The sequence below is a fragment of the Pygoscelis adeliae genome, unplaced genomic scaffold (assembly GCF_000699105.1).
Source record: "Pygoscelis adeliae isolate BGI_AS28 unplaced genomic scaffold, ASM69910v1 Scaffold190, whole genome shotgun sequence".
Classification (NCBI taxonomy): domain Eukaryota; kingdom Metazoa; phylum Chordata; class Aves; order Sphenisciformes; family Spheniscidae; genus Pygoscelis; species Pygoscelis adeliae.
In genome coordinates, this window is record NW_008823922.1 from 400,549 (window position 1) to 412,555 (window position 12,007).

The 12,007-nt window shown below is 43.2% G+C and overlaps 1 protein-coding gene across 1 annotated transcript; it reads left to right on the plus strand.

Moving 5' to 3' along the window:
- Positions 1–1,190: 1,190 nt before the first annotated feature.
- On the plus strand, positions 1,191–9,652 carry ANKRD1 (ankyrin repeat domain 1 (cardiac muscle)). The gene is made up of 9 exons (XM_009320111.1): positions 1,191–1,278; positions 2,879–3,058; positions 4,646–4,783; positions 4,874–4,981; positions 5,648–5,746; positions 6,894–6,992; positions 7,137–7,239; positions 7,371–7,480; positions 8,721–9,652. The coding sequence occupies exons 1-9, from the start codon at positions 1,252–1,254 to the stop codon at positions 8,829–8,831; spliced, it is 975 nt and encodes a 324-aa protein (XP_009318386.1). The 5' UTR covers positions 1,191–1,251; the 3' UTR covers positions 8,832–9,652.
- The last annotated feature ends 2,355 nt before the right edge of the window (positions 9,653–12,007 follow it).

Here is a 12,007-nt window from a genome sequence, read left to right on the forward strand (position 1 = left end):
TATGTACACGTTGTACTTGAAGCACCTGAGCAGTTGTATTCATTTCAGCCAGGTGACCTGCATGCCTACAGCCAGGCTTATACCTCACCAGACAGGAACTCCAAGCATTGCAGAATGACAGAATTGATTTTTCTTGGCATTTATCCGCACTCTTTAAATGCAAAGATTAGTGCATCTTCCTTTTATAACATTGCCTTCTGCTGGTGTTCATTCTCCTGCTTCCAGGCTACTCTGATTCACGGCACAAGAAAAGCTTTTCCAAAGGACTCAATAACTCCTTTTCCCCAAAACACACACATCATCTGTATATATTTGTCTGTATCCCATCTTATGTCCAAAAATGAACAAATCACTTCTGTGCCTCTATTCTCTCATACCCAAAAGGAAAATATTGCCTGAGAAAACAGTATTAGTTTTAATTTTTTTTGGCGTAATAGGACATAATTTATTATTCTGCTTATGATCACTGACAAAGTCCCAGAAAAATGCAAAGCTTGTCATTTTGAGATCTTACGCTGATTGTAACTTGTCATGTCATAGGCCCTTTTAGCACCAGAGACATCATTCTGGCTTAGTAATCCCTTCAGAGAATTCCTTCCAACAAATATAGAAGACTGCCATCATGATGACAAAAATCCTTTCCCCTAAAACTGTTTATCATCCAAGAATAAATAGCAATGAAAAGAATGACTTTCCGAGACTTAAGGGTTCATAATCCATCTATCAGGAAGATATTACTACAAGTATTGTACATAAGCCGCTTACCCTTTCCAGTGTCTTACAGTCATCTGAATGTCAGTTTAAAAAAAAAAAAAATTAAAAAAAAGAAGATGAAGTTATAATGCTATATCAACAGACAGCTGTCCTAGTGGGCACTGGGAACACAGAATGACTCGCATTGCTGAGCCGTGCAGTCATTGCCAAAGGAACGATGAGCTCACATTTCATTCCGATTCACATACTCGGTGCGGTTAGACTGTGAGGCTCACCCTTCCTCGCCCAACTGACGCCCCCCTCCCTGCCTCGACACCAGATCTGGCTCATTAACATGTCTGGAATGAGCGCGAGCCTACCTCTCAGCTGGCAAGCCCAAGGGACATACTTGGATTCCCAGGTTGGAAGATTATCTCATTCAAGCACAGTTCTCCCAAAGATATATAAGCAAAGCTAGCGTGGTGGTCCCTGCAGAGCTGGCTTGAGCTCTTGGGAGTTTCAGCCATACAGGAGTACAACCTTCAAACGCTGGCAAATATGATGATGATGAAAGTAGAAGAGCTGGTAGGTACAACCTTCTTTCATTTATTCATAATCACTTTTCTTTCTAGACTGTCGTTATACCAGGCAGAGAGAGACAACCTTTGTGGATCACTGAGGCGATTTGGCAGGTTACCAGCACTGCCGTGCTCTAGGTGCAAAACCTGTGCGCACTGTATGTTACCCTATTACAGTCTCACTTTAACTTTTCCTTGGGAGGGGGGCTCACCACTGATACAACTACATAGCTGTTGGGATTTTGCATCAGAACACAGTTCACCAGGAAGAAGAGACTGACCAAGATTTAACCGTGTATTTTCCTTTGACCTTGATTTTCATTTTTATTTTTTTAGAAGCTGTTAAGTTTATGATCACACTGAGTAATTCCAATCCAGTAAGGGACTGAGAGGAGGTATCAATGCAGGGAAACCAAAGTATTTTCTAATACTAAACTAACAGTTTAGTAACAATATTCTTTTCTAATACTAAACTAACAGCTCTTACACCCACTGCTGTTCACGGCGTAACAAGCCTTTGAAAAATAATGTCTAAACCAGACATTCCACTGCAGGGTTCAGACTAATAATATCTGATTTGATCAATAAACTGGGAAAACAGCAATGATCCAGTAAAACACTGGACGATTATACCGAAATTGCTTTTTTTTTCCCAGATGGCTATGTTAAGATGCAACTGCCGTACAGCCTAACTAGTTAATGCCGTCTTAAATTCTTTGGCAAGGCCCTGGCAGTTTCTCTAGTGTTAAACTCCATAACAAACACAATTTTACAAGGTGATTGAATAGAAAGGCAGTCTAGGACACACTGAAGCACTCTCAAAATACACAACAGCCTCTACTAAGTTTAACAAGTTATCTCTTTGTACACACTTAATCGAGCATCAGAAATATTTCCAAAAGCTATTGAAAGCTGTGCTGCTGCACAGCATGACATAGCTTCTGCGCAGGAAATACCTTCTGCTGTTTTGCCAAGTGCTATAAATGGGGACTTTGGTACTGACAGCAACGGGTAAAACCAGCCTTGAAATTACTCAGCAACCCGATTTAACTGCATTGGATGTGTTTCAATAAAACTGTAAGGTCCCAAGGGAGAAGGCCTCTCCTCCCACTCTACCCCCTCAGTTCCCCTGCTCAACACTCGCAGGGTGCTGGTGGCTGGTTGAGGTGGCTCTTTTCACCACAGCCTTTTACAGGCTTCTGAAGACTCTGACACATGCTGGCGAGTGAACGAACAAGAAAACCCCAAACAAAAAAGAGTTGCTCTTCCCAACTCACTGGCTTTTGTCAGTACAGCCGCACCTCGGCCCCAGCCAAGCAGGGAGTTAGGCTGTGAGTTGGCCTCATGGGTCTTGACCCAAGCCCTGAAGATACGGGGGGTTGCTGTGTGGGTGCAGGAGATCTGCCCGCAAGCAAGATTGCTCTAGCCGTTCACATACACAGTTAATCCAGGCACAGGCTGAATGAGGTCTGCACTCTGTCTGTCACACGCTCCTAGAGCAGGACAGGAATGACATGTAATTAGCCTCTAGGTAATCCATGTTCCCAGGGGGTGGCTACTGCAGTCATGAAACTGCTGCTTATATTATACCACGCTTGCTTTTACAGGTGACTGGGAAGAAAGCTGACGATAAAGAGACTGGCAGCTTCCTCCCTGAGGACTTCAAAAATGGAGAGTATGAAGCTGCTGTAAGATTAGAGAAGCAGGAGGACCTAAAGACAGTCTCTGAACACTCACTGACCCGAGGTGATCTGGCTTATGAGAAGGAGAAGAAACTAGAAGCAGAGGTAGGCTCTTGGGTTTTGTGCTTGGCTTTTTATCATCCTGTGTGCACTTTCTGCTGCAGCCCTTGATGTTTTGCCTCTTTCTAAGTTAGAAATGCATGCATGGTGAGCTAGATAAACCCTTGGGAGAGCACTACCAAAGGAGGTTTGTCTAAAGTCCATTGAAGGCCATGGAGATCTGCTGACTCCTGTAGCCCTATGGATGCAGGCAGTAACACTGTGAAGCAGAACCCAAAACTCCCCCTACAATGTCTGACTGAAACCCTGGGGGCTCCCTCCTGCCCAGAGTCATCTGCTGCTAGCTGTCAGTAGAGGGGGGGAACAAACATAACCAGTAAGACACCTTCAGCTTGCACACCTAATGACTGCCACCAAAAATAACTGTCTTGGTTTCGGCAGGGATAGAGTTAATTTCCTTCCTAGTAGCTGGTACAGTGCTGTGTTTTGGATTTAGGATGAGAATAATGTTGGTAACACACTGATGTTTTAGTATAAACACTGCTTAGCAACAACTAAGTCAAGGACTTTTCAGCCTCTTATGCCCTGCCAGCAAGAAGCCGGGAGCGGGCACAGCCGGGACAGCTGACCCCAACTGGCCAAAGGGGTATTCCATACCATGGGACGTCATGCTCGGTATATAAACTGGGGGGAGCTGGCTATTAAGGCAATGATCTAAAGATCAAACCCTAAATGCAGAGAACAATAAAAAGAAGAGGTGGAAATAACTTGAATAAGAATTCAGCTGAAAAAAACGTATACCATATGACAGGGTCTCACCAATATATTTAATGATACCATGGGACAGAGTCTGTCATCTGTATTCACCTTGAGTTACCCCTCGTTTGTGAATCCCCCTTCTGAAGTCAAGGACACCTCATGGTACCCGAGATCTTGGCCCTTCAGGCAACGCATTTGCCCTTGATGTCAGCAGTGCCCTATACTGACTTCATACAGGGATGCTTTTTACAAGCAGGCTCGAAGAAGTCTTAAACATTTATTGAACTGCTTCTCCAAGGATACTGGGGACATTCTTTGTAGTTTACTGAAATGTAACACTTACTGACTGAAATGCTAAAATCAGTATAAACCTTGCTTTTCACTTAAGGGTATATTTTTCATCAAAGACAATTAAGTTACAATAAATCAGAAGCTGCATCATAAAAGTGGTTGAAGGCAAAACGCTTGGTGGAAATCAGTTAAAACTGCAGGGGCTTCCCAGCCCTCGTAAGCTGCACATGATGTTTCTTAAGTTGTTGGGCCAGAAGGAAATACAGTGTCTCTCTGACTCCTGGCCTAACACAGACCAAAAACTTATGCTATCTATCCCACGACATACGGCTGAAGCAGCATTTAGGAAGAGGTCAAATGGTGTATGAAAAATTATAGATGATGTAGAATTTCTCACACACTTAGTAACTTATTCTAATGGTCAATTAGCCCTAGCTGTAAAAAAAAAAAAGACAACTTATTTCAAAGTTCATCCAGTCTTGACTGAATTCAGCTGAATAGTAGCACACAATGTCCTCCACTCTGAGAGGGAGAGGTGGTCACACTCAGCTCAACTTACGGGCCTTCCCTGATTTGTTTCAGCTGAAGAAGAAGAAATTAGAGGAGAGGTCAAAACTTGAAAACTTGGAGGATCTTGAAAAAATTATTCAGCTGAAGAAGAAGAAGAAATGCAAGAAAGTTAATGCTCCTGTTTTAAAGGAACCTGAACCAGAAGTTATTGTAAGTTATTTTGAAGTACCTTCTTCTGGGAAAGCACTGATGGGGTTTTGCGCCACACGCATTTACGCCCTGTATATTTCTTTCCATCAGACAGGACCAGTGGATATACCCACATTCTTTAGAGCTGCATTGGAGAATAAGTTGCCAGTAATTGAAAAATACCTGTCAGACAAAGGGGATCCAAATGTCTGTGATGAGGTACAATCTTCCTTCTTACTGCAAAGCCTGCTACAGAAGAGAGGTTATTACAGAGCAAAAGTAACTTTTACCACTAGGTTTTGTAGCTTCCACACTTTTGAGGAGAAAAAAGGGTGGAGGGAAGTAAGTAAACGCTGGAAGTTTGGTATATTGAGTTTTCTAGTGATCATGGGGCCATTCGGATCCTTCAAAGTAATATTACCTCAAAAGAATCTTTATATTTAAAAGAAAGTTGTTGGTGCCCAGGAAACCCTGATTTTCTGTAGCAGGTGGTCTTCCAATTCTACAGATGAACAGGCAAGAAATTTGTCTGCAGAACAACAAAGAAAGTGATGCTGCCTGCCCTCCTACTCCATAATGCATAAGCTGCATTTGCAAAATGCAGCGTAGCATGTTGGATGGGGGAACTCAACAGGCATCATTTTAAATTTGAATGCCATGCTGCAGATATTTCTCACACCCTTTAAAATGCTGGGTAGGCAGCTCTCAGCTATCAGGATGCTATTAAAATTTAGCAGATTTCAGGTCTCAAAAGTATTAGCTCTTGAAAATGAATCAGCATGAAGTATGTATTTGCCATCATCCTAGGAAGGCGGGGAGAAAAGATTTAAAGATATCTCTTTGTGCTATATTTAATATCTGACTTTGCACTGTTTTAATTGCCAGTACAAACGCACCGCACTGCACAGGGCATGCTCTGAAGGACATCTAGAAGTGGTGAAAAAGTTGGTGGAAGCTGGAGCCCGGCTTGAACAGAAAGACATGGTATGCACATCGACTCACACTTCTTTCAAAAAACTGCTCTTTGTTTTATAAGTGCCAAGAGAAGCACATACAGAAGCGCTTCTCATAAGAGAGGAGCATTAAAAGGCCTTACAGCATCTTGTAAGTTTATCCTTAAAATAGCACTGTTGAGAAGAGGTTTCAGGAGGGGGTGTCTGCCTGCCTTTGCCAAAGTGGTTGCTGAAAACACAGGAAGCGGAGGAACACGTTGGCCAGTAGACTGCCACAAACAACAGAGCCTAACGTAGGGCAAGAGAGCTGAGGTCAGGCTACCACTTCAGCCTGCTAGCAGGTGGTGGAGATACCACTGTCCCACGCACGTTTCCAGGGCTCAGGGCAACGCGTTCGTTCTCCACCGGGATTTCAAGGCTGCGCTCGGGAGAGACCCCAGTATCCTCTGGAACGCTGGCCGCGAGGGTAGCTGAGCATCGATAGCTTCTGCAGCTGTTTTTTTTTTTTTCACTTCTCCTCTCCCAGCTCTTTGTCCCTTTGCTAAACAGTTGGAACCAGCCAGCCTTGCTCCCCCTCGCTTAACTCAGCAGTGCTCGTGGAGAGTGTAAGAAACAGGAGGAACAACAGGCAGAGCAAGACCTTCAAGGGACATTCCACCCCTCCTGGTGGAGCTGAATGCAGAGAAACTGAATCCTTTAGGGGAGAAGGATTCTAATTCACTTTGTGGCTCTGCATAAGTTTGGGTCTTTTTTAAAGAGAGAACTATTCTTTCCCTTGAGCTTCATTTTCTATGCATTTTAGAACCCAAAAGGCATTGAATGAAAAATACTAACTAGCACATACCAGCCAGAAAAATCATACCTGTCTGTCTAAAGATGACTTCTAAGTTCACAGAATGGACAAAACACATCCTCTCTCACAGCAGCATTGCCAAGATCTCTGTCTTTAAGAGCAATATGCAGCAAGTGTGAAGAGTGAGAAACTTGCACTACTAAAGAAATTAGGGCAAAATAAGAAAAACTGTTACTAGGAACAACTCAGTGATCATGATGGAGTGCTTTAGGTTAAATTGCATGAAAATGATTTTGGATTAATTTAGAAATTTGATCAAAATGGTTTAAATTTTTAAAATATAATGATGAATTAAATTACTTTCCATTTGTTTTTCCTGCTGCAGCTTGAATCTACAGCCCTGCACTGGGCGTGCCGGGGGGGGAACCTGGATGTTCTGAAATTCTTACTGGACAAAGGGATAAACAGAAATGCAAGAGACAAGGTACGTGCTTCTGCGACTCCACAGCTTTTTAAACTAGAGATGAAAAGCTGACCCTTACTCCAAGTAGATAATTTTTGGCGGCCGTTCTTGAAGCGGTCTTTACCTGTTCCATGCCACTGACTGCTTCCTCCTCCCACCTCTCAGCTGCTCAGCACCCCTTTGCACGTGGCTGTGAGAACAGGTCAGTATGACTGCGGGGAGCACCTCATCGCCTGCGAAGCAGATCTCAACGCCAGAGACAGAGTAAGTACCAACAGCTTCTCACCTGCCAGCTATCAGGTTAACATCACGCTGCTGTCTGCCTCGATAGTTCCACTTGCCTGCAAAAATCCCCGGCTACGCAGCTGGGGCTGGACCGCAGCATTGGACCGGCGGGAGCGACGCCGTGGGCCCTGCCCCCTGCCTCCAGGGAAGGCGCAAAAAAAAACCGCTACAAAATGATCAGGCTTCTGATTCTGTATGGAGCGGATCTAACTATAAAGAACTGCGTAAGTAATAGCAAAAAAATGCAGTAATTCAAAATGCCTTAGAATAAGTTTCCCTTCAGAGCAGCTTCATAGGTTTCAAGGCCAGGAGAGACTATTGTGAACAGGCTTAATTAGATCACTTCAGAGTTAATTAAAGCAAAGCTGACACAGGGAAGGTATAACTGGTCAGGGAGAAGAGGAAAAACCAGTACCTCTCTAAAACCAGAACTTAAAACAACATCACATCTTTCTGTGATGTATTTTAATTAGACACATCATATATTGAAATGATGTAATGTACAGACACTCTCCGCACAACTCCTGGGCTTCAACCACCACTGAGACAGACAACAAAGATCTTAGCTAGTGAGAGAAATCACCTTTCTGTTAAGCCCACAGCCGATGGCGAGACTAAGCACTACATCTGGATGACTGGCTGTTAACCTGACCACGGGGCAACAAATCCCCGTGGCTCAGCAAAGCTTCAATTTAAGAAGCCCCACACCTGACTCTGCTCATAGCCACCACAGCAGGTGCGTTGCCAGAGCTCTGTGACCACTTGTTAAAACACAGCACATCACAGCCCCCTTTCCCCCAAACCGAGCAGCGGTGGGATGGACAGTGAGTTTTACCAATGCCAGTCAATGTTTTTGATTGACAATCAATCAAAACTTAAGAGGGCAAGGAAGAAACCAGTCACTGCAGCACTTGGCACTCCCTACTCTCTGCCCACGCTCTCCGAAGCAGGGCTGCTCCTGGCATTATCCCTCATCAGGGTATGAGAACGATGAAAGGTACAGCCCCAAAGACTTGCTCTCTCAGGCTTTGTCTGCACACAAAAGTTGCTCCTGTTTAATTTAGATGTGGTTCATAACCTAATTAAACCAGTGCAAACTCTTACCTGAATCCTCCATTAAATAGACAAGTGGCTTATTGAGGTTTCATCTAAATGTATTTCTAATCAGTTTAAACTAGATCAAAAGAAACACCTGCATGCTCTGCTAGTCACGGTATTTGCTACTACAGCTTAGACCCACTGAAACACGGGGAGATTTCACCATGAGTCTGAACAGGGCTGGGACTAGATCTGTGGAGCGAAAGGACTCAGGTCTCGGGGAGGCGAGACTTAGTCTGACCTTGTGTGCGCAGAAGGGTCTCGCATCAGGCAGACACGCTGCACAAATAAATATTTAAGGAAGAATGAAGAACTCGGTAGTCACTGGCTGAAATTAAATCTTGCTTCCTCTGCTTTTTTAACCAGCAAGGGAAAACCCCTATGGATCTTGTTCTTCAGTGGCAGAACGGCACCAAAGAGATATTCAACAGCCTGAAAGACAACTCCTATAAGAGCGTCCATCTAGGCAAGTTCTGAAGAGGGAAACCAGACCGCTCTCTTTTTGCTGCTTTTAAATGCTTCATATGAACCTGGAGGAAAATAGCCCTGAACATAGTATGTTCATTGAAAATATTTATGGTACTGGATTATTTGAGGTACCTTCACTGAAAACTGCAAAACAAACACGCAAAGAAATTATTTTAAAAGGCAGGTTGAGTGTTGAAATTCCACTGGTTCTAAAACGGCTTTATTTATTACTATTTATTATTTATTTAAAAAGTAATTTTTAATGATTCTCAATATTCTTGTAGCTTTTTTTTAAATAGAGCTTTACATCCCAATACAATCTTTGCTAGCAACATAAATCCTTTTGTCTTAGATGGCAGTATTTCCAACTACTTTAGCAACTTCCCTCAAGCCTTCCACTAGCTCTAAATAGCGAATACTTGCAACTGTTCCCTTGTCTCTGCCGAATTCTCACTATTAAAATAGTATGTTAAACGAGTGGTGATATGTGGAAGAGCAATGGAAGGAGGTGTACTGAGGTGCCAAGTGGATTTAAAGAAGCAGTTGAGTAACGGGGTTTACACAAGGTTTAGCAATCGTGGTCGATAAAGAGCTCAAGGACAGAGCTCCGACCATCACGTAACTGTTTGGGCTGCGGGACTCGGATGCAATGTTATGAAGGCGAGAGGAGACAGTATCAGGAATGTGAATTTTTTTAAGCTAGACTACTGTGAATTCTGATGATTGAAGAATGCAAAACCAGATTATGTATATTTGTAAATTTGTACTGCTTTTTCTGTACATTTTGTACTGATCTATTTCAGATTAAATAAACAGAGTGGTTCTTTTTATTTGCTGGGGTGGATTATGGAGCGGTGAGCATGCATAGGGTATTTCTGTCTCTCTTTAAAGAAAGTTCACATCTTGGCCTCTGTAAAATCCTTAAAAATGGAAAAAAAAAGTCTCAGCTGCCCAGAGCAGCTAGCCCTTGAGCTACCTCCCTGCGACTGTTAGATAAATGCCATCTCTACTTATTTTGTTAAATGGAAACACATATACAAAAGCAGAAAGACAGTACTTGAGCAGCTAGTAAAACAAAGTTACTGTTTTATTACCGAGTTTGATTTAAAAATCTCAGTTTCTCAGCAAGTCAGTACTTACTATGTGGTGCACAAGACAGCTTCAGTTGTCCAAGCCAAGGAAAACAAGAGTCCTGCTAGGAAAGGCAGGCACCTCTCCCTTTGCTTTAGCAGGAGCAGAACAATCTTACCAGTACCGCCAGCAGGGGCATCAATGTCTGGTTTCACTGGGACATCACATGTTGCATTCAGTTAAAATACTAACGCCCCACGCGTGGCCTCCCAGCGAAATACGCCACAGGCTCCCACACACCTTCACCAACCCGCATCAGCTGCCTTCTAGAGCCAGCAGGCTTTACAGTCTGGCCAAAACAGTGTCCTGCGCAATGAGGTGGGGTCAGGAGTGGGCAGCAATGAATAGTTGTTACTGGAGTGCCAATTTTGGAGACCAAGTGATTTACAGAAACCCCCCAGAGGAGCGAGCAGAAGGAACGCCTATTCTGTCTGCAGCCAGCTATCCTAGACTGAGGCCAACAGCTTCAGACAGATGAGACTTTTCTCACACAAGCACCATAACTCACAAGTGTCACCTTGCCGGCCATAGGCTTTATTTGTGAACACACTCTTCTCCATAAAAATTAGGGCACACCTCTGCTCACTGCCCTTCCCTGTGAGCCACTACCTCGCTACTTGTTTCTGCACAATTACCTGGACACTGGAGCATGCCTTGCAGGAAATAGAAATTACATCAGTGCTAGCTAACTCCGTTTGTTTATCATCCTAACCGAGAAGCAGTTCAACTGTTCAGGCACCAAAGTGGCCAGAACAACATGCTTCAGGAAACTGGGGGAGAAGGAACTTTTCAATCAGTTCCTGAAGCACTGTATCTACTGAAGGGGCAAAGATGCAGACTGCAAATTTTTTAAATCGAGTCAAACAAGTAGCAAGAAGGATCTCTAGCATTCAAAAGCCTCTTTCCATATGCTAGTTACCAAACAACTTCTCTCATGCTCAAGGTAGGTTATTCTCTGGCCAAGGTAAGATAACGTGTCATTCAGGAAATTGCACCAGACAAACACGTTTCCGCTTCTTCTCTGGTTAAAGCATCATTTTGGAGGCAAGTCCATAAATTATAAACTACTGCATATATATGTATTGCATCCCAATACCTGTGAAAGACTCAAATCACAAAGTCAACAAGTAAAATAATAACATAAAGGAAAAATATTTCATTATTTGTTGAATAAAGCAAAAGCTGCTGTGACTTACACCAGCATTATATAGAACTGTTAGTCTACTGAGAACTTCACCCATTCTGCTCAGTCCAGTTACTAAGAGCTCAGAGATGACTCACTGCAAGATTTCTGCAATATTTTACATGCTATAACTTCCGCTTCTCAACTTGTTGTCAGATGCAAATAGAGAATTGGAATATTTACAGTAAAGCTGGCTCAAGAGTATCTTGAGTACAGTAGCTTACATAATTTTTATATTGGTTTAATCAAAAGAAAAACTTCAGTCAACATTTGGAAGAGTTCTGAAAATACTCTGCTGATTTTAAGTCTGTTATGATTGCTTTTTTGGCAGCCAGGTTTACTGAGGCATTAACAGGAAGGAAAACAGAAAGGCAGGAGGCAGCAAAATGAACACTCTCACAGGCAACACTGCCAGACGAGGACATAAAGAAGGAAATGATGCAGTAAAAATGATGTGACGTGGAGACTGCTCAGGCCGAGGCGAGACAGCTGTTACGCTGCGACTGCAACATACCACGCTGAGCACACATTCAGTGTAACCTTGGGCTCTTCCTTCCCATCTGTGGTAACCACCTCAGGTTACTGTTTGGTTTTAAGAGCTGCAGGACAGGGATGGCCTTTGGGATGTGCGTCTAGCAGGTTAGGTCAGTCAGTCCTACTGTTACACAAATCCAAGACATCTCCTAGCAAGTGACAGATGCTGGGATCTTCTTTATAGTCATTGATCACAAAACAGAATGGGAAGGAGATTTTTTTTTTTACTGCACCATTACTCTTCACAGGCCACTGGAGGTAAACTTCATCTACCGGCTTGCGGTTGTAAGGTTTAGTACAGAGATGTGTTTAAAACTTGAGAAACCGTAAGAGCTAG